Source organism: Theileria parva, assembly GCF_000165365.1.
Source record: "Theileria parva strain Muguga chromosome 4 map unlocalized ctg_529, whole genome shotgun sequence".
NCBI classification, from domain to species: domain Eukaryota; phylum Apicomplexa; class Aconoidasida; order Piroplasmida; family Theileriidae; genus Theileria; species Theileria parva.
In genome coordinates, this window is record NW_876246.1 from 739,684 (window position 1) to 763,439 (window position 23,756).

Consider the following 23,756-nt stretch of genomic DNA (forward strand, 5'->3'; position numbering starts at 1 on the left):
ATTTTTTCCATTCGTTTAATTTGTTATTTTATTTTAAAATGTAATAATAAATGGATTTAAGTCATCGGGCTCCTTTATTGTCCGAATCAATCCCGGATGCTGACGTTCTCGAGGATGTTGTTTCTTCATTTGGCCACTCACTTGACATTGTGCTTAAAACCAACTTTAAACCTGCTAAAACAAGTGATTCTAATCCTGCTTCGTCCTCAGAATCTCTTACTTCAGACTCATCCTCAACGAAAAACCAGAAACTTGCCGCAATTTTCTCCCGTCAATGGCTCTCAGGCGTGTTAGCCACTTTATCTGAGAAGTTATCTGAAGATTCCCATGGCACTGATAGAACAGACCCAATTCCGGTGCCTTCTGAGCCTCAATTTGTTGATGATGATATGGACATTCAGAACATTGATGACCTGGGGGTGTATGTCGAGAACGCCAAGGTGTGTGGAAACGGACAAATCGAGGTCAATTACGACCTGCTCGAGAGTGAATCTGTTAGTCAAACTAGGCCTAAGCTGAAAGCTCAGCAACTAATGCAGTTAATTCTCCAGGGCAAAAACACCGAGTGGTCCCTACAGAAGAAACTTGAATATTTTTGGAAAACAAGCCCAGGACTACTTCTACACCTATTATCAAACGAAGAGTCTTCAGAAACAGTTAAAGATTTTGATAATGTCGTGAACGAGGAAAAACACGAAACCGTATCAGTTGATGAGGAATCCATGGAGTTTCTTAACAATTTATTTAATAAACATGGGCAGGACGACGTGGGTGATTTAGAGGAGTATTTGGTTAATAACCCTAAGGTCTTAGTGGATGAGGCTAACAAGCTCGGCTTAGTTGGTGTTGATCGCTTAGTGGAGCTATTTAATAAATTAAAAAAGGAAGTTGTTCATGTGAACAAAATGTCTAAATTTTTCACAAAACTCGTGCTAGATCTTGAGACTAATCATACAAATTCTAGCACTTAACTCAGGTGTAGTAATAATATATAGTGATTAGAGTTTAATATATTAAGTAGAGATCATGTAGCCTCTACCGTCTTCTCTGTGAAGGAACCACTTATTTGTGGATTTGTACTGTATTTTAACATTTCGCATCTAAATTTTTTATAAAACTATATGTGAATTAAATATTCAAACCCATAAATAGTCTGTTATAGATACCTGGTTTAGGTCCGGCAGCGTGTTGATTGGTTTTAGTTTGATGCATTTGAGTTCCTTATTAGTGTTTGACAACAATGATCCAATAAGCCCAGATGAAGAACACTAAATAAACATAATAAATATTGAAAAATACCTTCCAAACCATAAATGATGGGATTTGGTGATAATAGGCTGCAATTAAATTACCATTTGATCCGAAAGCGATACAGGCTATTTGACCTACAACACAATATACAAAATTTTAGGAATGTTAAAAAATGTACAAATATTTAACAATATGGTAATCTAAACGAAATGTGTATTAAAGTACTTTGACTGCCTATGAACGTTCTCCATTTGGTTGCCGTTCTAATGTCATAGATAATCACCTGGCCTGACTGAGATCCCACAGCAAATCTTTGGGTATCCTGATGAAAATCAACCATTGGAACATTCTTGACCATATAGAACAACGCGTTAGTGGCCTGTTTCAACAACAACACTCTAAAGAAATTATAGTATGAAGAACAGAATGGGTGTTGATAAAAGTAACAGTATATGTAAAAAATTACCGAATATTATAGTCCAGAGGGTCTAAGCACTTGATGACTATGCTAACAATGTCCGTTAGGTGGATGAAGCTGAGTTCAATGTAATTCTCAATGAAGTCAACTATTAGACTCAACGCACTCATTATTGCCTTGCTACCCAATTTCTTCTTCCTACTCAATTTTGAATAAAGAGTTACAATCGTTTAAAGAACTAAGTAATTGTGTAAATAATACTTTACAATCCATCCAATGATGTATAATGCCAGAGGAACGTCTTGACTGCATGAAACCAAGAGTATCTTAGTCCACGACTTATCCCTCAACACATGATAATGGTGGAATACATACAAAAAAAAGTATGCTGCATCAATTGGAGAAACCTAAACAGTATTCAAAGTTTACGAAATTATAATGTGCAAATGGTAAACTATAAGAATGAAAAGTTTATAGATAGTGGGTTACATTGTTAATATGAGCGTTTTGTCTAAACACTGTGGAGTATTTCGTATGTCTGATTTGGTCTGGGAGAATTGAATGGTTAGAAAAGTTGGATAAGTTCCATACCACTCCAAAGCCTTGCTCCAATACACTCAGTAGAAAGGATTTGAGGTCAAAATTCTTAGTAGCTTTTAACACAGATCCATTACCTTTTTTGGTTCCCTTTGGTGTTTTTGTAAACTCGCTATTCTCTTCCAAACTCATCAGCTTTGTCAACAATAACTTCAATACATATGATGACAGTGAGTAGCACTTTATACCTACAGATTTTTACATTATTTATAGAGTAAAATTAACTGTATAAAAAGGTGTTTAATAGAATAAACTATAAGTATAAAGGCATATGGGAGAACCTAGTCTGATGGACGACTTGAGTGAGTAGATAAAATTTTCAACGGAGATTAGTGAAAGAAGTATTATCGACTGGTCTTCATAAATGTTCTAAAGAATATTTTTAATTAAAATTTAAATACCTTTAAACTTTTGATGGGCTGAGTAAAGTCAGTGTCCGATTTAGTTTTATTGCATGAACCACAGCTAGTACCGAAGGTGAAAACCGTAAAATTACAGTCACAGATGTGAATCTGAGGTAGATTCGCCTTTCCATTTAACTTAAACGACTGGGAAACATGTATATTTGCCAAGGCTCTTGAGACGTGCAAATCAATTTCGTCCTTATCAATAGTCTTCAAACAGCTTTGCAAGTACCCAAAAACATTATCAAGTGAATTTAGACGTTCTACGCTCATCAACACATTAATAATAAGCCACAAATCCAGCTTATTTCGCCCAAATTCTTCAAATTGATACGAAGTTAAACTCGCGCTAACGTCATCAATACTATATTTCCTCGTGTTGACATCCTTAAGCTCCCTTTCAGAGATATTATCGCAAATTTGTGACAGGAACAGCTTGTAAAACATGTTACAAGTCAGCATATATCTACTATTAACATCATGTAAGTTGCTTTCTAGACTACTATCTATGAGGCTTGAAGGACTACAGTGGACTAGAGACTCGGTCGTTCTTTTTTTAATAAGGTTATAGACTTGCTCATTGAAACGCACTTCAAGTGGTATTGTTAAACTTCCATTTGGTATTCCCAAATAACAAAACATTGAATCCTTAGCAAGAGTTAAAAAATCTATCCTATTAATCTCAGTGTCCAAAAGATACTCGAGAGGTAATATAATGAACGGGATTGAACAGTTTGTTACATCACATTCAGAATCAGAACATTCGGTAGAACACGTCTCACTTATTCTAGTATGGTTCATCCTTATTTTACCATTAGTATGCTTTGAAACTTTAACAATCCCCCTACTATTATCGTGTACACTGTTTGATCCAACACCACTATTTGAGTGGTTAAATGATAGAATCAAATTAGAAAGAAAAAGGTTAGATGAGATTCTCTTTTTATACTTTTCAGAAAACAGTGATAATGAAGAATAATAGTTTGGTACTTTTAACTCTTGCGATTCTGCACTATCAGAGTTGAAGTTTAAGAAAACTGAAAGTGCGTCTGATATTGTTAAGCTATTGATGTCCTTAGTGTTATTTGGGGCAGTGTTATCAGTGCTAGTTGAAAAAATCGCTTGTCTATATAGTGATAGGTATGCAAATTTTGATATAAAATCACCAGTATTTAGCCTCCAAATCAGAACATTGGTGCTTGTTAGAATCAACAGTAAATCTCTATTCTTATAAAGCACTAATCTGTCTATACAGATACTTCCTAATTGATACTTGGAGTTAATTCTGTAAATTCCTTTCAAATTCTTTAAATATATAAAAAAGTTGGACAGCTGCAAGTCTGTGAAACCGTTTGCACCTGGGTCTGAAAGTCCAAAATCATTTTCCACTTGAATTGAATCAGTTTTATATATCGATTCATCCTCGATTTCTATTTTATTATGGTCTGAACTGTCTGACTTTTTGGAACTTTTGATTATTTCGTGAATGTTAAATATTACCAAATAGCCTTCAGTGTCTATTGTCGCGAAATTTGTGGGCAACTCTACCAGCTCTGATGCGTTATCTCCTGTTAAACTACATACGTTATGTATTGATTTTATTTTTGAAAAATGGACTGCGTTTATGTAAAATTTTACCCTCAAACTGCGAATTGAGTATACCAGAACGGAAGTGTCAAATGCTAACACCATATATTCACAGGTACTATGCATTATTCTAACACCACTAGTCCTTTCCAGTTCATCCATTTTTGAGTCAAATAAACCAATGGAACTTGAGCGATAATAAAAACGATGTAAATATTCGTTTATCGAGTCGGTAAGTATAAATGGTGTGAACTTCCATGTCCTGTTAATATTGTTAACAATGTACAAGAATAAGCTTGGCGGTATCATGATCTCTGTTTTAATGTTTGTTAGATCATGCGCTATTAAATCTCCATTTGCGTATAAGTCGAACTTGGTCAAATTACCTGATCTCTCAGCCAAACAGGTGAATTTAACACCACTATAATAGAGATAATTAGTCAAATTGATCTTCTGAAACTCCCAATCATTCCATCCATTTCTGGTATAATACACATTCTTATCAAATGAAAATACGTACAAATCTTCGAACTCATGACTTTGCTCGCTATTATGATAATACATATCATAAGTTTTCTCAAAGTTAAAGGAGGATTTTGGGAAATTTAGTGATTCCTTCATAGGTTGAAAGTGCCTGTTGTTACCTTTTGGGACCAGAAACAGCTTCATCTTCCCATTTCTTAGCCATGAACACAATACAGACTCATTTCTGAATTTGATAAAGGTTAGTCCTAGCCATTTATTCTTTGTACTAAAGTCATCATCTGAAAAGCTTAATATTTCGGCTGTTCTTGTAAGCTCGTGTGCCTCATAAAACCACACCAAAATACGGTAACCAACCATTAATAGTACGTAATTATCTATTACGCATAATTTCCCAGGATCGTTCTCTAACTCATAAATATACTCTCTTATTGTGGGTTTCTTCACATGCCCCTTTGTAAATTTACAATTTGAAGTAATTACACCATTTATACCCTTAGTACCAGAATTGTTAGTACCATTTGCTCTAGGTTTATTACCAGGGTCTCCACCATTTGCTGTCTTATGTGAATTGTTATGATGTATGATAGGAACTGTAATTTGGTGTACAGTGTCCCATTCAGTTATGACTTTAACTGGCCCGTTAAAACTAGACTCGCTGGATTTATGTGATAGTATAGAATGTGTTAAATCCCACACCAACATCTCGTTACTACTGGTTATTGCTACAAATATTATAATTCCAGTTCCAACTTGATTTACACTATTAAACTCATTGCCGTTAACATTATCTTTACCATTAGTATCATCATTATCATTATTGTGATCTTTTAAAACCCTATCATTGATTCTAGTTCTTGAATAGGAGTTACAGGAAGTACTCAAAATCTTGGGGCTAGTGTCAGATGTTTCAGAGCCGTAGCTGACATCAGACGATTGCTCATCATATGGGTTTGTTTCTAGGCTTTTCGGATCTTTACCTTTTTTCAAAGGCAATTTGTTATCAATATCCAAGGTTTCAATAAGCTTTATGGTCCATATGTCGATAATATTAACCTTTGAATCACCAACAGTGGCTATAAATCTGCGATCTGGTAGCACTTGAATACTTCGGATGGGGAATGGTGGGCCTCTAATCCTGTGCAAACACCTGTAATTACTGAGTGACCAAATGCAAAGGCTACTATCCTCATGTAACGCCAAAAGAATATCCTCGCCGATTTCTACAGACTTGAAATCCTTTGAAGAGTCCTTGTTGAAGTTTAGCGATGATGTATAATTTGAGCCTATAGCAAATTCTACTTGAATTACAGGAAAAGCAACTGAGTTATTATTTGACACAAGCATAAAAATTGGAACCAGTTTTAACTTATGTTTCCGTTCATAATTTTCCTTGAACCTGGTCACAGAAATGTTATGGTTGATCTGGACATAATCCTCAGGATTTATTCTCCAAAGTATAATAACGCCCTGCTCAGTTCCTGTTGCTAATATATTCATATGATTGTTTATGGAGCCACATCTAACATCAAAGTTTGTTTCTGCGGTTGGCATGAAACACATGGCTGTGTTGATGCAGTTCTTATCCATACTGCGATATATTATTCTGATTTATTAAAATTACATTTCCGTTCCGATTTTAGTGAAATTAATGAATTCTAGAACTATATTCCACGTTTCTAACTGATTTGGAAAGATTTTATTATGATATACTATGTTTTTTTGTACCATGCTCATTAAAATTTGCTTATCCTGCTTTGTATAATAATTTAATCAATATTTAAAGTTGGAAAATGCGATTATCTGTGGAATCATTGAAATGTGTTAGTGAAACGACGGCCGATACCTCATTCGTTAAAACTAAGAGCCAAAATCAGTTATTTCTATGATACAATTTTTAAAATCTTTCTATAAAATTATTCTTGAAGTTTAAGGGAAAAAATAAGGGATGACTTGAGAAGATGGCATCCGCAAAATATATTACAGTGAAATGAAGTTATTAAATATACAAATTTAAATTATAAACACATAAACGATCTTTAAAAATAATTAAATAAACTGTGAAACATTAAATATATACATTAAAAATGGTGCATCTGCCGGGAATCGAACCCGGGTCACCTCGATGGCAACGAGGTATTCTACCACTAGACCACAGATGCTACGAGAGGATATAATGTTTAGAATTTATATTGGTGAACCTCTTAAATATTTTAATTTTAATTTTTATTTTCGTTAAATTTAGTATAGAATAATAATAATTTTTATCCGTTACTGGGGTTATCATATAACTGTATTCTCTCATTCTCAGATTCCTCACCTCACACCGAAATTTACTTTTTGAAACTGACCATTCCTAACACATTCAATGAATAACACTATTTTAAGCCTCTAAAATTTGATATACTCAATTTTCCACAAAAATTTTCATTAATATGGATGAAGAGGATGAATTTACTCCAAAAGACCTGGAAGTTCTTCCATTTAAAACCGTACTTTCGGTACATATTTAATCATCTATATTTAGGTCCATGATATTGTTCATTTCGGAATAACTCGTGATTCCACTGATTTTGACTGTTCAAATTCTTCGAATCCCGGTGTGTCGAAGAATGTCAAGAAATATAGTCCTAAAAATCGCAGGTTTCGAAAGGAAGCCATTTTTTCAATGAATCGCATCGCTTCACTTTTTGTACTCTATATAACCACAATTGCCGAATCTATAGCGAAAAACAACAGAAGGTACCCGGTTCTATTCATCTAAGTTGATTATAGGTCCAGCGTATTTGACAAAGATATTTTAGAAGCTCTTAAACAATGCATGTTTTATGAAGTTGAAAGTCAAATTAATGATCTACAACAAAAGGAAAACAATGAAAATCAAGATCAAAATCATGATTTAGATCACAACATGGAGGATCTAGATCATAACAACGCCCATAATTTAGAGGATACCACCGTAGAGGATTTGGATCAAGACGATTATAATGATATAGATTTGCCTGAAAACGAAAATTTGGAAGAAAATTATGATAATTTAGACGAGGATGAAATAGAATTAGAAAACAACAGCCAATAATGTAATACGATTAGGTATATCACAAGTTAGTTAATATTAAGATCGAATTTAATGCGTTCAATTTCGTATCTTGACTCTTGAAATGCGCTAACTATGGAGGCGATTTGGATGTTAGAGTTGGCTCCAGCTGCCAGTCTTTCCTCGACATCCGCGAGCCTAATTAAAAGTTGAACAATAGGTACATTGGGCCAGTCGATTTTAACAATGGATTTGTAAAGTAACCTGACAATGTCCTCAAGTGAATAGCCCTTTTTATGGTGTAAAACACTCAACTCGTATATGCACTCCTTAAATGAGTTCTGCATGAGACTCTTAAGCAAATGGTCAATTTCACTACTCTGTGGTAGTCCAGAAGTTGCAAGTATTAGATTTGCATCTATAGTGAAATCAGCTCCTTTGGCGTGTGACATTGAAGTCACTTGGAGACAGTTTAGTACCCTACGCATATCTCCTTGGCCTATTTCTACAAGGGCATCCAGTGCACAGTCAGTGATTTTTACGTTTTCAAGTTTAGCAATTTCCCGTATACGTTCACGAACGACGTCAGACTTTAACGGCTGAAACCTGAATCCAGTACACCTTGACTGAATTGGGGGTATTATCTTATTCATGAAGTTGCAAATCAGGCAAAACCTAACATTATTTGAGTATATTTCCATGATTCTCCTTAGTGCGTTCTGGGCAGCATTTGTCATCTGGTCAGCTTCATCCAGTATTATTAGCTTTAAGTTAGTTCTTGGTGGATCATCAACTGGCATTGTGCTTGTAAAAGTGTTTGAAGTTTCAGAAAATGCCTTTATCTGGTCACGAACCGTGTCGATTCCCCTCTCATCTGAGGCATTTAACTCTAGCACAAACCCATTACGTTGACTTCCATACAAATAGCGAGATATAGCCAGTATTGTAGAAGTCTTTCCAGAACCTATACAATAAACTCAGTTGTATCAAGTAATTAAGGTTATTTGAGAGTAAATAGTGGAATTAAGGACAAAATTACCTGGAGGACCATGAAATAGTAAGTGTGGAAGCTGTCCTTTTTCAGCGAAAATCATAAGCGTAGACATTATGTCCTCGTGAGAAATTATATCTTGTAGAGTCTCCGGCCTATACTTCTCCACCCAGGGAGCACCTAGTGTCGTTGCCATTTTAATAACCTTCAAATCAACTGAATAGATTCTGTTATATAAGTTACATAAAGCTCTCCATTCTAAATCATTTAATCAAATCTGTAATATCAAATATTATCATTAAATTAGGTAAAATTTAAAGGTGTGGATGAAAAATCATATTATCATCATATTAAAGAATAATAAAAATGTGATTAAAAATATAACAAATAAAGAAGGAGTGAATTAAAGTTATAAATACAATTGTGTAAGGCGATCCTTGACCTAATGTGTTAATAATAATTTATAAAATTCATATAATTTAAATTATTTTATGAGAATAATGACAAAAGATTATTCATTTGATTATTTAAATGGGTACTATTGCCGAAATTGAACTTCCAAAAGGTATTCTTTATATATCCAATATTTTTGTGTATTTTTGTTTGATGGGATAAATTTCTGAATTCAGGCTACACAATTGGGGTTTTGTATGATTTTTTAAAGAAATCCGGAGTTCCTGTCAGCTTAATAAACTTAAAGCTCTTTAGATCCGCCTATAATTCTTGTAACTTTACAATTTTTGACATTTTTGTAGGTGATTCTTTATCCTTCCTTCACAAATTCTTTTCTGTTTGTTTTTAATTTAATTTTAGCTAATTAAACATTAAAAAATCTTCAGGACCATTTGAAGAAATCCGACACATTTAAACACAGTTTTATCATTTTTGACAAATTTGACCTTTGGCCCTCATTTTCATCAGATTATCAAGTAAACACATTATTACCTTTAGATTTCTTTATAAATTATATCATTTTTAGGAACATAACAATACTAAGTTTAAGGATAATTTAAATCATAGGACCAAAAGTAAGAACGCATACGTAAAGTTGTTAAGGTTAAGTGAAGGTGTAGAGGAAAAGGTTGATAAGTGTAAAGTAAATTGGGTATATAAGTTTTTCTATTGGATTAGATTTTCAGTTTTATATTTATTAAAGGAACAAGTGGACCATAATTTAATTTGTCTCTGCCTTTACGGTGACCCGTTTAACTCTAAACCGTTCTATAATGATATTTTTACACAAAAGTTTTTATTGAAAGAGCTCATAAATTTCACAGTAAAATCTAACATTATAGAGAATTTAGAGGATAATTTAGAGGAATTTACTGATAAAACAACCCAATTAGATGATAGTTCGGAGTACAACCTAGAAGTTATAAAAGGGATATCGGAATTACTTGATTCTTTTAAATCCAAAGATTCAAACACACAAATTGATGTAAATGGTCACAATAAATCAGTTTATGATCTAATAGATAAAGATATAAGGATATTAAATTTATATATGCCATTTGAAGTGGATATAAAGTCACTAGAGCTGGGCAAGATCACATTAATCTGTGGTACGCAATCATCAGGGAAAACTGTACTATTGAGGTCAATTGCAAAATCGTGGTATCATTTGAATAATTCAAATCATAGTAGTAATAAACTAGATTATAAGGACCCTAACAAAAACTCTAGGTCGTGTGGCCATGTTATAAATATAGACTACAATGAACTGCTGAGTGAGCTAGTTGGGGTTTCAGAGTTATACTTAAAGAATATATTTGTTAAGGCTAAGTATAATAAGCCATGTCTGGTGGTGTTTGACGGAATCGAGTGTTTAGTTGCCAAGGTTAATATTGACGAGGAAAGGCAAGTGCCAGCCACAGTTACTAACACTTTACTTAACCACCTTTATAACTTAGATCCTGATATTAAATTTCTGACTTCAACATCTGGTGGCACAAATATTTCTAGTCTTCATAATTCTTTTGTTAGCATTGTCGATACCCTAGTAGTGCTTCATAAATCACCCTAAATCGGCTACATTTCCAAACTATTTAAGTAACAACAATAGTAATAGTAATAAATTGGGGCATAATGCAGTTAATAAAGCGAGTTGGCGCTTTTTTAGTACATTCTGCATACATCTCCTCGAATAATTTAATATATACTAAAACCAAGCCGCCTCATTTTGGTCGTGTTAATCCGGACACTGACGCATTTGTTAGTGATATTTATGATAATATTGTTGAAACTAGTTCAAACCCACTCAACACACTTGATATAATTGACAACACTGTTAATTCTGTTAATAATGCTTTCGATAATAGTAATAGTACTTCCTTTGATAATACAATTAATAAAACTTTTGACATGGGCGATATTGCTCCTAATACACTTGACTTCTGTGATATTACTGCCAATACACTTGACACCAGTGATATTACTGTTGATTCCTTCGAATACAAGGATAGATCAAATGCCGTAGATACAATTGCCAATTCGCTAAGTCCCGCTCATTACCCTCTTGATGCTCCCGATGACAGTGAAACAAAAAATGAATATATGGATTCATTTGATCAAAGGTACTCGAGAAGTGAACCTTTTGGTACCAAAAAACTGAATATGATGTCGGAATCGAGAGGAATTGAGGCGACCCCAGACGATTCAGTTGTGATAGGATCCCAAGAGTATAATAACCTCAAGGAAGAAATAGCGATGCTGAAAAGAGAGTTGTACAAGACTAAAAGTTACATCGAAAAACCTAAGGTAAAGAAGAAGGTATATAACACAATAGAAGTGAGGGTAAGTTTACGTATTCAAGAAGCTGATCTTCGTACCAAGTGCAACTTCTTCAGGAAGAAAGCTCTAAAGGGGTATCCTCTGGTACTCACAATAAGAACTGAAGGGGACCCCAAGGACTACACCCTAGCTGCAGAAGGTATCATTGCTAAGGCAAAGAAGTTACTTTCCAACGCCTGTGTTCCAGCCGGCAAGATGTTTGTTACCAACACCCATATTTCTCAACATTTCAAGCCTTTAAAGAAACCTAGTTATTCAAGTGAGAAGCCTTTCTCTAAAGAACGGGATTCATTTGGAGAAAGCTCTAGTTTTAGAGATACTCATGATACTTATTCCAAATCGCATTCATATTCTGAACGAGAGAATAGTAAAACTCCAAGTTATGAACTTGATAGTGGACCAAGTAGACTTGAAACTCATTCACGGCCTACCAAACCCGTTTACCGTCCTGAAATCACCAACACAGATGAACTCACCGTTGGCTACACTAGAAAAAGTGGCTTATACGATACCTTTGTCGACAACACGAGAAAGCGGTTACCTGAGACCAGTGTAAACCACTTTAGAGAAAGGTCATCTGAGAAAAGTTTTGGCAGTCCTGTGGTAACTGGGAGATCTGCTAGTTCAGGTGAAACCCACTCTAGATGGATAGTGAAGCATAAAAGTTCAACAAATGAACCATTGAATGACATGAATTCGAGAGATGAACTCAACACAGGAGCTGAAGACAGCAAGTGGAAGGTACTTAACAAGCCAAGATAATATATTTAAACTTGATGCACACCAATTAATTGCATTACGTGGATGTATTTAATACTTTATATGAAAAGCGTAATTAAGTTATACTAGCAAATAATGAATGTAATACACAAATTAAGATGAATATTTCTGGAAAACGTAGTGGGCGAGGTCAAGGAGCCTGTTAGAATATCCCCACTCGTTGTCGTACCAGGATACCAACTTGACGAAGGTATCGTTGAGTGATATTCCGGCCTTGACGTCGAAGACGCTGGACCTCTTGTCATCGACAAAGTCCGAGGATACAACCTCGTCGTCAGTGTAGCCGAGAACTCCCTTCATTGGGCCCGCAGCTGCGTCCTTGACCACCCTGACAATGTCTTCATACTTCGCAGGCTTGGCAAGCTTGACAGTGAGGTCAACAACGCTAACGTCGGAGACTGGGACACGGAACGCCATGCCGGTGAGTTTCCCGTTAAGCTCGGGGATGACTTTTCCCACAGCCTTGGCAGCTCCTGTTGAGGCTGGAATGATATTGACTCCTGCACAACGACCTGCACGCCAGTCCTTTCCACCTCTTGAAGCTCCGTCAACAGTAAGCTGGTTGGCAGTAACTGCGTGGACTGTCGTCATTAGTCCCTCGACAATTCCGAAGTTGTCATTGACAACCTTGGCGAGTGGAGCTAGGCAGTTGGTGGTGCAGCTTGCGTTTGACATAACGCGGACAGACTTGTCGTAGGTGGTGTGGTTGACTCCGAAAACGTACATTGGGGTGGAGTCGCTGGTTGGCGCTGAGATCACAACCAACTTTGCTCCTCCCTCAAGGTGAAGCTTGGCCTTCTCGGTGCTTGTGAACACTCCAGAGCACTCGGCGACAACGTCGACGTCGTTTTTACCCCAGGGGATTGCTGCTGGGTCCTTCTCGAAAGTGAGGTGGACCTTCTTTGAGCCAACCATGAGGTGCTCGCTGGTTACTGATAATTCATAGGGGAGTGAGCCGTGAACTGAGTCGTGCTTGAACAAGTACTTGATGTAGTCCGGGGTCATAAATGGGTCGTTAACGTGGACCACCTCAACATTCTCCATTGATAATGAAGCTCTGTGGACCAGGCGTCCGATACGGCCGTAGCCGTTGATACCAATCCTTACTACCATTTTTTCTATGAGCGAGATCAGTTTACCTAGTACTGCGTTTAACTACTAAATGATTTTAATTGTTTACAACTGGTTTTAAAGATGTGTATTTATACTTTTCAGCCAAAAACTTTCAACAACAATTCAGTCAATAATAAATAAATCTGATAAGTTGATATCAAATCCCCCATCCAACATTAACCTTCAAATGGGGTCTAAATTTATATAAAAATTGTTTATTTTATAAAAATGTCCTTGATTCCACACCAATTCTTCATTAATTCGATGGATTCCATGTAGATTTAGTCTCAATAGACTATTATGACTTCTATAATTCTTAATTTATCAAGTTACACATACCTAGTTTAGCAAATGTAGGTATAAATCTCTTGATTTCCACTAGTTGCCATAATTTTTTTAATAATTTACTTTTAAATAGTAAAATTCTCCTTAACAAAGTTGATCTAACATAAAATCTAAATACTTATTAAATTTATTAATTTTTACTATATACACACCTCCAAAGTATAGATCCTACTTAATTATTGACTCTGTATAATAAATGTTTGAAAAAACATTAGACATAGCAAATGATATTAAAACATTGAGATTATTTAAATTTGGTTAATTTCTTAAAGTCCCAGCGCATGGTGGCGAAGTGGGCCCAAAAGAACCTGTACCACATAGATACTACGATAGCGCAAAGAGTGCTTCCGGCAAAGAACTTGAAGAACAAGTTCTTCCTCTCGTCGTGCATAGGGTCTGAGGTCCAGGTGATGAAGTTGGCGACATCCTTTGCCATCTGTGAAACCGTTGCAGGTGTTCCGTCCTCAAACTCGAGCATCCCATCCTCAAGTGGTGGAGCCATAGATATTGAGCCACCATTGAAGTAGTTGTTAAAGTGCAGGCCAGGTCTCAGTTCAAAGCCTTCCGGAGGTTCTGAGTAACCCGTGAGGAGAGAGAAGATGTAATCCGGCCCATTTCTCCTGGCACTTGACATCAGTGTGAGATCTGGTGGAATTGCTCCATTATTGGCATATCTTGCTGCTTCAGAGTTTGGATATGGAGCTGGAAATGGATCAGTGGGTATCCTTGGTCTTGAGTACATTTCACCTTGTTCATTTGGTCCATCTTCAATTTCGTACTCTGCCGCAATTTCCTTTACCTTCTCCAGTGGGTATACCTCATCAATCAAGTGTCGAAATTTAAGGTAGTTAAGTGAATGACAGGTTGCGCAAACCTGTCTGTAAACCTCATATCCTCTACGAACACTTGGTATGTCATGTCCGTGAAGTACGTTTTTGAACCAAAATGGGTAAACTGGTGGCGTTGGGGGATCTAAGTTTGAGCACCAAGCTATTGGTCTGCGTTGTAAATAGTTATACACAATTGTCACTCCAAGAGCTGTTAATATATACACTTTTAAACTCTGGTAACGGTAACGACTACGTTTTGCGGTCTCCTCTTCTGTGTATGGTGAGAAAAAGTTCATTAGACGCTCTTGTGCCCCTAAAGTTGGCAAGTAATAGTCTACTCCCTCAATCAAGGTTCCTCTAGCCCTCTGCTTCTTATAGTCTATGGCAGGTGACCTATATGCGTACCCGGGCTTCAGCGGGTCAAGCACATACTTATTAAAGCTCTTTACCCTACCATTTGTTACAACAGATTCTCGGTGTACGGATGATATGAGTTTACGGTTCCATGAGTTTATTAGACCAAGTCTCACCTAAAAAATGATGTGTTTTGTGTGTTATCTTATTATGTAACTCGTGTTTAAAATAACACGAATTGGTAAAAACTAGTAATTTGGTAAAAATTACTAATTAATTACTAATTGTGCAAAATGATGAAGAATCTAATAAAACATACTGTGAGGGGAAGTTTGTTCCAGATTTTATCTTTATAACCTGGGAATAATTTATTGAGAGCGCCTCCACCAGCCATTGAATAAATTAATATAGAAGGTGGATTACAGTACAAGAATAACCATAAGAATAAAAATTGCAGAAGGATAAAAATCTCCTCTCAGATACAAAATGTATGTTTAAACAGATAAAAATGAGGATTGAAAATATTAAAAGTGTGTCCAATAAACAAACAAAGATGTGAGGTATGATATGACCAATATAAATGAGAACAGAATTCAGAGAATCCAATAAAAGAGATGAAATTTAATAAAAATCGGTATAATATCTTGATGAGAAAAGAAAAGTTATAAATTTGAAAATTATTACTGAATGGTATAAATGTGTAGTTTCAACTTGGATTTAATCTATTAAGCGAGAAATATGAATACAAGGCTCAAAAGATTAATATCCAAACAATTAAAATATGGAATCAACTTTGTTATAATGATTATTTATATAAATTGGGTGGGGTATTGGTCAATTTCTGATTTACATCTGTGTTCCAAACATTTAAAATGTTTTAACCTTATCATTTACTTACCTTTCTACTCCTTTTGGAGTTTTATATATTTTTATACAACAAGTTCTAAGTTTTAAACAACATCATCCTTGAACTTCATTGAGTTTATTATTTAATTCATGTGTTTTTACAATTTTCACTCATTTCACACTATTTTATGATTTTAAAATTATTTTGTAACATATTATCATAATTTTATTCAATTTTTGTAAAAATTTTGTAAAATATGGAGAAGGAGAAGGAGAAAAATGTAGAGAAGGTGGACGCCTTGGGTAGGAAGGTTTGGGACCGAAACTTCTACACTGAGAAAGCCATAGGTAAATCGGGCGGTGGCGACGTCGTTGAGGAGACTATTTCTACGCTATACCAGGGGACTTTTAAGAAGCCCGTGATCACGGTACCTGAGGTTCGTGAGGATTTAAAGCCTAGGAAGGAGACTATTGACTTTTCAAAGTATGTTGGAAGATCAGAACTGGTTGACGTCGACGGTCCCAAATCTAAGCAGGGCGGCTTTTTTTGTAAGACGTGCAACTGTCTTCTAAAGGATTCTAAATCCTACTTAGACCACTTGAATGGTAAGAAACACAATCGTCTTCTCGGCATGACAATGAGAGTCGAGAAGGTAAGTGCCAAAGCCGTCGCTGATAAGCTAAGAAGACTCTCCGAGAGAGACAGCACCTCTGTTAAGACCAAGGACGAACTTGAAAATGACGCTAGGGAGCGGATAAAGGAGCTTGAGATGTACGAAAAGGAGATGAAGGAACGAAGAAAGCTCATGAAATTAGAAAAGAAAAAGAGAAAACTCAACAACTCAAACCCAGATGTTAATAGTGGTCATAAAGTAAAATCTGAGCATACTAATGTTAAATCCGAGTATAATGACTTTAAATCAGATTATGACGATGCTAAAAGCGAATATAAGGTTAAATCAGAGTACGAGGATGAGGAAGAATCCAGTGAACTGGAAGCCATGAGGAAAGCTGGTCTTCCAGTATCTTTTTGTTAATATTATACAGAATTTACCATTTTATATATTACTCAGTCCCGAACTTAGGCGAATTTTATTATTACAAATACCAACTAAACGTTAATAAAACATTATAAAGTTAAGTTGATAAATATGTAAATAAATACCTGTACAAAGATGACAGTGACCAAATATCTAACAGTTTTAATGGCCTTTTTAGGGTTATCGCGTTCATGTCTTCGTTTAAGTTCTTGTGCAAATTTATGTGAATTCCTCGAAAATTCCTTTACGTTATAGTCTATCTGATCCAACATCGAACCCTATTCTCAGTTATATAAATGTAAATAACTTAATTTAGCAGTAAATAAACAGAGTTGAACCTGCTCAACTAGCATTGTTGACATTTGAGTGTACATATCCTTTAAATCTTGTACTGTTAAAGCTATTTGCTGTAACCTCTAAACAAGAAAATAAGTTGTCTTAAAATCGTAAATTAGCGTGAAACAATAAACCAGTTTCAAAAAATGGATCTTTAAAAAACTGTAAACTAAGTTAAAATTACCAATGTTCTATCTGCGATATTATCGTGTGAAGTTTGAACTGAATCTTGTATTATCTCATCCCTTACAACATTATTCATTATAGTCATCTAGAAAATTTTTATTAGTATGAACCAAATAAATAATTGTGTAAACAGATGTAAAAATAAACTAATAGTGTACTTCATTGTGCATTGAATCATTTTGCAGCGAATCATAGAATTTTTTCTGCATTTTCCGGAAAGAGATTGAGAGAGGCACGAGATCAGTGGCGATTTTAGCCTTTGCATTTTTCCTTAGAAGATGCTCAATGTAGTTGTCAACCTCCTTCGAAATCTTCTCAGTATTGATTTCAATTTTCTTAAAAGTTGTGGTAATCTCAACTGATAAGTTTGAAATCTTCTCATAGTCGCCCCTGCCTGCCTTCCCAAAAACGTTCAGGAGGTTCATGTTCTGCAGTTTCTCCAGCTCTTTCACCTTCACTCGGGCATTAGATAACAGATAATTGCATTCATCCACTAACTCTAGCCACTCTGGTAATATCTCCATAGTTACATGGCCAGGAGCTGTGGCTTCATTCTCTAAAAAATTCAATAAAGTTATGATATGTAAGGAGAATTGGTGTAAAATTATGTCAATTAAGTATAAAAGGGATTAATAGTAGACGAATTGAGAAATACCGTTAGAAGATGATTCATTGGGGTCAGAAGTGGAATCGTCTTTTTTAATATCGAATCTATGTGCCTTTTCTCTCTCTTTATGGCGAACGTGCTGGTAAGTATGTGTTAAATTGCGATGAAATACTACTGTTTTAGGCATCTAACCTCTATAATACATTAAAATGAATAATAAATTAAAAATCATGAAAAATTATTAAAATTGTACAGAATATATAAAATAAATGGTTAAAATAATAAAAGATGTGAAAACAGAATGGAAAAATAGGGATATCAGTAACGAAATACTAAATCTAGACTTAAAATAATAAAATAAAAAATGATGGAAAAAATATTGGAAAGCAGATTATGCGGAAAGTTCAGTTAAAAGTGCTCTTGAGTCTTCAGGAAGCTTGGCCAGTGCTGCTAACTTAGCCTTTCTTAGCTTTTCTCTCTCAAGAGTCTTGGCCTTGTAATACTCTTGGGAACGTTCCTTCCTACGATCTTCTAACTTCTTAACCAATCCATCATAGTTCCATCCAACCTAATACAATGTTCAGTTAATCATTAAAATTTTATTTAACTAGACCGAAGAAAATATAAATAAATCCAAACCTTGGTTAAAACATCACCCAAACGTGCATAACGTCTGCCAGGTTTAAGTTTAAGGAAGCGTAAAGCGGATGTAACGACATGTTTTTTAACTTTAGCATATTTAGGCGGTACTCCTTCAAAGGTTTTAAGGGTTTTTAAAGCATGGTTTCCTCTCTTGGTTTTATGAGGAAGCATACCTCTAACAACTCTTGCGAAAAACTTTGAAGGACTTCTAACATGGAATGGACCTCGGGCTGGGTTCGTATTGGTCTTCAGTCTCAGGAATCTTTGATATTTCACTATAATAAATTATTATTGTTGTTTTTTATAAAATTTTAATAAATATATTTGGTGGGAACTTACGTTTATTTCTAAAGAGTGATCCACTGATATTTATTTCCTCGCATCTAACAACTACAACCTTCTGGCCCGAAAGCAACTGTTTAGCAACAACAGAAGCTAGACGGCCCATCAAATGGCCCTTACCATCAAGGACAAGTGTCTAAGAAATTATTTAACAATAATTCAGTAAATTGTTATAATTAGTAATAAGGGGATTATTAACTAATAAAATATCAAAAACTAACTTCTTTAAACATTTTAAATCGTCTGAGACTATATAAAAATAATATAAATTTATAAATATAATGATAAAATCATATTATTTTATTGTTCCCACACTGGTAATGCCCCATCTGTCATTAATGGAAAGATTCCTTTATTTTAGTCCTCGGTGGCACACATTTATCTTTTCACTGTGAATTTTAATTTTAAAATGGATATACTTTTATAATAATTGGTAAATTATCTCGAAAATCTTTATGAACCCTAACTTATCCCTTATCAAGTCCATATTTCATTAATTAATTCTATTTTAAACATTTAGTTAGTTATATGTACTTTTAACCATTGTAGGTTTTTTATTTGAGGTTAGTAATGATTTTCCCGTTCCAATTTATTGATTCAAATTCATAAATTACACAACAATTTTATTGATTAGCTTTTTATATCATTTTTTATTATTTATTGTTCATTTTATTTGTTATATTATTTTTTAATTTTATTTTATATTTTAAATGGAATGTGCTTGGTACTAATAACTAGATTACTAGATATGTTGATTTCAAATGACTTTAGCTGTAGAATATCCTAGATCCCACCTTCGGGATTTCTTTGGCTTCAAAACTCCAATCTTCAACTCCGAGGCCGATTATTCCCTTATTCGGATCCCATTTGAACCCTCTTCCGAACCTTTGGATACTCCAATATCATGTGTAAGAAATTTGAAGCTTTTTTCTTCTTTAAAGTTGACCAAACTTTTAAATCTGCTAAAAAATGACATTTACAAGGCAGTTGATGTTATCTTCTCAGATCTTGTTACAGCTTTGGTACTGAAACGCCTAGGATATCTGTCAACTCGCAACTACAGACTATATAAAGTTATTTTAAAATATTTCGGGCCCTTCCTATATAGACCGTTGAGACTAAGAAAATACTCTGATTATAGTATTAAGTGTGATAAATCCGGTGATTTTAAAATTTGCAAGTGTTTATTGAGGACTTCAAGAAGAAGTTTTTTAAATGTATTATATAAACTTCTAAACTCATGTCTGTATATAAAAAGTTCAATTCTGGGATTTAATATCACTATAAGTCATATACACACCGTAATTTACTATACTACTGTTGATGTGGTTGATGGTTACAATACTAAGAATTCAACACATTATTTAAGTGATTCTCCCTTAGATAAGGAGGATTGGGATACGCTAGACATATTAGAGTCTAGTACATCATTTGGATACCTTAGATTATGTAATTTTATATCTAAAGTGTTGTTTAAGAACAATAATGATGTGGATATGTTAGTCTCAAGAGCTTCCACCTGGAGTAGATTTGACACCAAATATATTAAGGAAACATTGATTGCCTTATTATTTATTAACAGTTTAAGAGTAAGAAAACCGGTTAAAAACATATTTTCAGATTTTAAAAAAATGTTAAATTTTAACTTCAACTATCACTGGAACCTTTTATCATCAGTTAACACTAATAACTTAAACCTATTTTTACCATTTCTGACTCTGTTCCACTCAATTATTAATAACGAAACAAGAACCTTTGATCCACCTACGAGTAACAATTATGGGTTAATACATAGCAAGTGTTGGATACCTAAAAACTTAATATTGGACTGTAAATATAATTTACCCTATGTAAGATACTTGATTTTAGTAGTCAAATCGCTGTTGAATGATCCTACAATCTCGAATCTTCTTTCCTTAATTGATTTGTTTGTTCATTACTTCAGTTACAGTACACTTAAATTCGGCTTTCTAAAGTGCTCTATTCCATATAATTGCCTTAGGTGTACTTCAATATTTACGGAGGTTTACTGCGGGTTGATGAACATTTTAGAACGTATGCGTCAACTGAGCTGTTATTACCCACACCTAAATCTGATTAGAATGTTGATAAAAAATGAGTTAAATAGGCTAAAAACAAGTTTCTTCGTTTCTTTTATTGATGAGGACATTTCAGACTTTTTAGTGAATTACACTTTTAAGAATAATTTAATCCCAGATATCTTGGAACGGAACTTGGTAAGAAGCCACTATTCCCCCAAATATTCAAAGTACCTAAAGTACCTTTTCTGCTTCAAACTTCTGAAGAAATGCCTAGATAATAAATCCAGCATAATTATTAAGGAGAATATAATAGCAAACTCGTCAAAGTGTTCTTGGTTCTTAATGTTACTTTTCTGTGTTGACACTCATGTCAAGTCAGTTGATCCTACTATGGCAATAAATAAAACACTTTCTAACAGTACATACTTACACTTGGAAAATTTAAGCTATAAACCTCCTAGAGATCATAATTATAAATTTGTTTACTGTGGCAATAACATGCTGAACGATCAATTTGAGATTATTTATAATTTATATGTTGGGAAACTATCAATTCATCAGTACCTAGACGCCTTTGATATTAGCGATAAGCTTAATATTATTCAGAGAACACAGTCATGCTTAGTGCTTTCTAAGAACTTGGATTATGTTGAAATGGTACTCGAACAACTTGTTCAAGCACTTGTCATTGACCCTGGAGACAGAATACTTAACTTGCTATACATATCCCTCAATGATTTCAACGTCACTAGTAAGATCTTCTACCACCTCTCATGCCTTTTACATTCCAACATTAACAATTCCACAAATCACAAGATTGTCACCTTCATAGTATCTTTTTAACTAGTTAATACAGTTATACAGTTTTATTAAATAACTGTTCAATAAATTTTTTAGAGGTTCATATTCAATTTATTGTCTGAAAAGGATAGAAACATATACGGAAATCAAATTTTACTTCATGGGCAACTATTAAACCTCACGTATTCTAATAGTTATATTAGTTTTAGCTACTTATTTGATTGATTTATTAACTCTAAAATACACTATTCATTTATTGACAATATTTAATAACTTATCCAACATACTCCTTAATCTTCTAAATAATAATTTCTTAGGCTAAGATTGGGTGAATTGCCTTTGTCGAAGAGATATAATGAGCTGAATAGGAAGATTTTGGATATCAGCGAATCTATAAACAACCAGCCGAACCTTTATTTATATAAAGATTCATCGGATATACTCTACAATGATAATATTGAACTGAATTCAACAAGCAGTGAAGGTAATCCATTAGGTCAAGTCCGTTCGATACAAAATGAACCTAATTCCACAAGTTTTAAATCAAATTCCACTGATGAGAGACTTAATAATAACTATGTAAAGTTCAATTTTAGCCTTAGTGAGTACGATAATAGAGATAGTAGATCCTTCTCTACCCTTAGTCAATCAGACTCTTACGACGGCAAACTCTATTTAAACTATAGTGAACGTGATCTCGATGAATCTGGGAGAATTGTTGGAATAAATTTAGACTCAGTAAAGATATTAAATTCGGCCACAAGAGCACCGTTCATGGTCAGCTATAAACTAACTGATGGTACTGAGAGAACTTACATTTATAAGATGAAAGATGATTTAAGACAAGACTGTTTAGCTATTCAGATGAAGCAGTTTCTACTCCAGATATTTTACAATCACGAGTTGTTTGTCTATCTGAGACCATTTCTCGTTATTCCCTACTCCCGAGTCCTGTTTGAAATCTTCTCAAAGAGTAAAATCAACGATATTTCACTGAGCAGTTATTTTAACCCTAAAGGTTCCGAAATTGGTGGAGTTGTGGGCTTTATCCCGGACACTATCAGCAGACATAATATCGGAAAGGAATTTGGTGTTCCCATTAAGCACTTTTTCCTAAAGAGATTTGGACACCAATTCTCTCCCAACTACATTAAAGCCGTTGACAACTTCATCACTTCACTAGCAGGATATGCATTACTCTCGTTTCTTCTTCAAGTAAAATTTTATCTAGCTATGCTATTAGTTGTTTTAAACCTCATTTATTTATAATTTATACCTATTTACACCTGATTTATACTCTATAGTTACTTTAAGACTCCAACTTAGTACTCCTGCAAATTATATATGGTAGGTAAAAGACAGGCATAATGGAAACTTGTTGTTTACATCTAGTGGTCATATAATTCACATTGACTTTGGGTTTATTCTCGGTGCTTCGCCTGCTAAGGACCTTCAGTTTGAACTCGCTCCATTCAAATTTACTCCTGAGATGGTTGATTTCATGGGTGGTTCAAAATCAGACAACTTTAAGCGGTTCATTCACCTTCTTCTGAACTCTTACATGGCTCTCAGAACTCATTCAAATCTTATAATAACTCTCGTGAAACTCTTACAGTATTCCAACATACCGTGTTTCCGGAAATCTACTCTCATGAAGTTAAAGTATTTTCTACCCTTTATGAAATTTTAGTCATGTTTTATTAAAATTTAGTCATTTTCATACGCACTACACTATATTAGGAGTAAATTAGTAATGAATTTCGTAGGAGGAGACTAAGGTTGAATGACAGCCCAAATGAGGCTAAGGAGTATATTATGCGTAAAATCTACTACGCCTTAAACAGCAAAACAACTAAGCTTTACGATTTCGTTCAAAGCTATCAACAGGGAATTGAACACTAATTTTTAAATTTAATATTTTAATATTGAATATT

At 34.5% G+C, this 23,756-nt stretch overlaps 12 protein-coding genes and 1 non-coding gene across 13 annotated transcripts; 6 read left to right on the forward strand and 7 right to left on the reverse strand.

Annotated features, from left to right (window-relative positions):
• Nucleotides 1-26: 26 nt before the first annotated feature.
• TpMuguga_04g00375 (uncharacterized protein) lies at nucleotides 27-1,098 on the forward strand. The gene has a single exon (XM_758917.2). The coding sequence runs from the start codon at nucleotides 51-53 to the stop codon at nucleotides 969-971; it is 921 nt and encodes a 306-aa protein (XP_764010.1). The 5' UTR covers nucleotides 27-50; the 3' UTR covers nucleotides 972-1,098.
• Nucleotides 999-6,807, reverse strand: TpMuguga_04g02675 (WD domain G-beta repeat protein). The gene is made up of 9 exons (XM_061306208.1): nucleotides 2,668-6,807; nucleotides 2,548-2,635; nucleotides 2,159-2,454; nucleotides 1,931-2,076; nucleotides 1,718-1,867; nucleotides 1,477-1,649; nucleotides 1,300-1,385; nucleotides 1,167-1,268; nucleotides 999-1,100 (listed from the first exon to the last, which is right to left on the reverse strand). The coding sequence occupies exons 1-9, from the start codon at nucleotides 6,328-6,330 to the stop codon at nucleotides 1,014-1,016; spliced, it is 4,791 nt and encodes a 1,596-aa protein (XP_061161850.1). The 5' UTR covers nucleotides 6,331-6,807; the 3' UTR covers nucleotides 999-1,013.
• Nucleotides 6,808-6,831: 24 nt separating this feature from the next.
• Nucleotides 6,832-6,902, reverse strand: TpMuguga_04g00933. The gene has a single exon. It is a non-coding gene; the product is annotated as a tRNA-Gly (tRNA).
• Nucleotides 6,903-7,175: 273 nt separating this feature from the next.
• On the forward strand, nucleotides 7,176-7,819 carry TpMuguga_04g00379 (uncharacterized protein; the record flags this gene model as incomplete). Its single annotated transcript, XM_758921.1, has 3 exons — nucleotides 7,176-7,241; nucleotides 7,268-7,482; nucleotides 7,516-7,819. The coding sequence occupies 3 exons, from the start codon at nucleotides 7,176-7,178 to the stop codon at nucleotides 7,817-7,819; spliced, it is 585 nt and encodes a 194-aa protein (XP_764014.1).
• Nucleotides 7,820-7,845: 26 nt separating this feature from the next.
• Nucleotides 7,846-9,195, reverse strand: rfc5 (DNA polymerase III delta subunit family protein; the record flags this gene model as incomplete). Its single annotated transcript, XM_758922.2, has 2 exons — nucleotides 8,817-9,195; nucleotides 7,846-8,741 (listed from the first exon to the last, which is right to left on the reverse strand). The coding sequence occupies exons 1-2, from the start codon at nucleotides 8,962-8,964 to the stop codon at nucleotides 7,846-7,848; spliced, it is 1,044 nt and encodes a 347-aa protein (XP_764015.1). The 5' UTR covers nucleotides 8,965-9,195.
• Nucleotides 9,196-9,254: 59 nt separating this feature from the next.
• TpMuguga_04g00381 (ATPase family associated with various cellular activities (AAA) family protein) lies at nucleotides 9,255-10,791 on the forward strand (the record flags this gene model as incomplete). The annotated part of the gene is made up of 5 exons (XM_758923.2): nucleotides 9,255-9,333; nucleotides 9,398-9,493; nucleotides 9,524-9,558; nucleotides 9,608-9,697; nucleotides 9,748-10,791. Exons 1-5 carry the CDS (start codon nucleotides 9,300-9,302, stop codon nucleotides 10,789-10,791), a joined length of 1,299 nt encoding a protein of 432 aa, XP_764016.1. The 5' UTR covers nucleotides 9,255-9,299.
• A 62-nt stretch (nucleotides 10,792-10,853) lies between these two features.
• TpMuguga_04g00382 (uncharacterized protein) lies at nucleotides 10,854-12,320 on the forward strand (the record flags this gene model as incomplete). The annotated part of the gene is made up of 1 exon (XM_758924.1): nucleotides 10,854-12,320. One exon carries the CDS (start codon nucleotides 10,854-10,856, stop codon nucleotides 12,318-12,320), a length of 1,467 nt encoding a protein of 488 aa, XP_764017.1.
• A 94-nt stretch (nucleotides 12,321-12,414) lies between these two features.
• On the reverse strand, nucleotides 12,415-13,668 carry GPD (Glyceraldehyde-3-phosphate dehydrogenase). Its single transcript, XM_758925.2, has one exon. The coding sequence runs from the start codon at nucleotides 13,449-13,451 to the stop codon at nucleotides 12,432-12,434; it is 1,020 nt and encodes a 339-aa protein (XP_764018.1). The 5' UTR covers nucleotides 13,452-13,668; the 3' UTR covers nucleotides 12,415-12,431.
• Nucleotides 13,669-13,949: 281 nt separating this feature from the next.
• CYC1 (cytochrome c1 domain protein) lies at nucleotides 13,950-15,760 on the reverse strand. Its single transcript, XM_758926.2, has 2 exons — nucleotides 15,300-15,760; nucleotides 13,950-15,156 (listed from the first exon to the last, which is right to left on the reverse strand). Exons 1-2 carry the CDS (start codon nucleotides 15,372-15,374, stop codon nucleotides 14,041-14,043), a joined length of 1,191 nt encoding a protein of 396 aa, XP_764019.1. The 5' UTR covers nucleotides 15,375-15,760; the 3' UTR covers nucleotides 13,950-14,040.
• Nucleotides 15,761-15,833: 73 nt separating this feature from the next.
• Nucleotides 15,834-16,882, forward strand: Zmat2 (Zinc-finger of C2H2 type family protein). The gene has a single exon (XM_758927.2). It carries the CDS (start codon nucleotides 16,084-16,086, stop codon nucleotides 16,861-16,863), a length of 780 nt encoding a protein of 259 aa, XP_764020.1. The 5' UTR covers nucleotides 15,834-16,083; the 3' UTR covers nucleotides 16,864-16,882.
• Nucleotides 16,843-18,346, reverse strand: SYP41 (SNARE domain protein). Its single transcript, XM_061305987.1, has 6 exons — nucleotides 18,044-18,346; nucleotides 17,547-17,944; nucleotides 17,387-17,473; nucleotides 17,205-17,282; nucleotides 16,992-17,144; nucleotides 16,843-16,937 (listed from the first exon to the last, which is right to left on the reverse strand). The coding sequence occupies exons 1-6, from the start codon at nucleotides 18,180-18,182 to the stop codon at nucleotides 16,908-16,910; spliced, it is 885 nt and encodes a 294-aa protein (XP_061161154.1). The 5' UTR covers nucleotides 18,183-18,346; the 3' UTR covers nucleotides 16,843-16,907.
• Nucleotides 18,347-18,370: 24 nt separating this feature from the next.
• rpl16c (ribosomal protein L13) lies at nucleotides 18,371-19,273 on the reverse strand. The gene is made up of 4 exons (XM_758929.2): nucleotides 19,201-19,273; nucleotides 18,977-19,115; nucleotides 18,635-18,912; nucleotides 18,371-18,563 (listed from the first exon to the last, which is right to left on the reverse strand). Exons 1-4 carry the CDS (start codon nucleotides 19,210-19,212, stop codon nucleotides 18,387-18,389), a joined length of 606 nt encoding a protein of 201 aa, XP_764022.1. The 5' UTR covers nucleotides 19,213-19,273; the 3' UTR covers nucleotides 18,371-18,386.
• A 361-nt stretch (nucleotides 19,274-19,634) lies between these two features.
• On the forward strand, nucleotides 19,635-23,752 carry PI4KA1 (Phosphatidylinositol 3- and 4-kinase family protein). Its single transcript, XM_061305988.1, has 5 exons — nucleotides 19,635-21,852; nucleotides 21,919-22,004; nucleotides 22,140-23,037; nucleotides 23,174-23,484; nucleotides 23,589-23,752. Exons 1-5 carry the CDS (start codon nucleotides 19,741-19,743, stop codon nucleotides 23,722-23,724), a joined length of 3,543 nt encoding a protein of 1,180 aa, XP_061161155.1. The 5' UTR covers nucleotides 19,635-19,740; the 3' UTR covers nucleotides 23,725-23,752.
• The last annotated feature ends 4 nt before the right edge of the window (nucleotides 23,753-23,756 follow it).

Excerpts from the sequence above, each read along its gene's own strand:
- GPD (XM_758925.2), bottom strand. The coding sequence starts at position 13,451 with ATGGTAGTAAGGATTGGTATCAACGGCTACGGCCGTATCGGACGCCTG.
- CYC1 (XM_758926.2), bottom strand. The coding sequence starts at position 15,374 with ATGGCTGGTGGAGGCGCTCTCAATAAATTATTCCCAGGTTATAAAGAT. Across the intron at positions 15,157-15,299 it reads GGAACAAACTTCCCCTCACA|GTGAGACTTGGTCTAATAAA; the intron begins GTATGTTTTATT and ends ATCATTTTTTAG.
- TpMuguga_04g02675 (XM_061306208.1), bottom strand. The coding sequence starts at position 6,330 with ATGGATAAGAACTGCATCAACACAGCCATGTGTTTCATGCCAACCGCA. Across the intron at positions 2,636-2,667 it reads AGCCCATCAAAAGTTTAAAG|AACATTTATGAAGACCAGTC; the intron begins GTATTTAAATTT and ends AATATTCTTTAG. Across the intron at positions 1,868-1,930 it reads ATCATTGGATGGATTGTAAA|GAAGAAGAAATTGGGTAGCA; the intron begins GTATTATTTACA and ends AAAATTGAGTAG.
- Zmat2 (XM_758927.2), top strand. The coding sequence starts at position 16,084 with ATGGAGAAGGAGAAGGAGAAAAATGTAGAGAAGGTGGACGCCTTGGGT.
- PI4KA1 (XM_061305988.1), top strand. The coding sequence starts at position 19,741 with ATGACTTTAGCTGTAGAATATCCTAGATCCCACCTTCGGGATTTCTTT. Across the intron at positions 23,038-23,173 it reads TACTCTCGTTTCTTCTTCAA|GTAAAAGACAGGCATAATGG; the intron begins GTAAAATTTTAT and ends TATATATGGTAG. Across the intron at positions 23,485-23,588 it reads TCTACTCTCATGAAGTTAAA|GAGGAGACTAAGGTTGAATG; the intron begins GTATTTTCTACC and ends TGAATTTCGTAG.
- rpl16c (XM_758929.2), bottom strand. Across the intron at positions 18,913-18,976 it reads ATCACTCTTTAGAAATAAAC|TGAAATATCAAAGATTCCTG; the intron begins GTAAGTTCCCAC and ends AATTTATTATAG. Across the intron at positions 18,564-18,634 it reads TGGGTGATGTTTTAACCAAG|GTTGGATGGAACTATGATGG; the intron begins GTTTGGATTTAT and ends ACATTGTATTAG.
- TpMuguga_04g00375 (XM_758917.2), top strand. The coding sequence starts at position 51 with ATGGATTTAAGTCATCGGGCTCCTTTATTGTCCGAATCAATCCCGGAT.
- SYP41 (XM_061305987.1), bottom strand. The coding sequence starts at position 18,182 with ATGCCTAAAACAGTAGTATTTCATCGCAATTTAACACATACTTACCAG. Across the intron at positions 17,474-17,546 it reads ATGATTCAATGCACAATGAA|ATGACTATAATGAATAATGT; the intron begins GTACACTATTAG and ends AAAATTTTCTAG. Across the intron at positions 16,938-16,991 it reads TCACTGTCATCTTTGTACAG|TTGGTATTTGTAATAATAAA; the intron begins GTATTTATTTAC and ends ATTAACGTTTAG.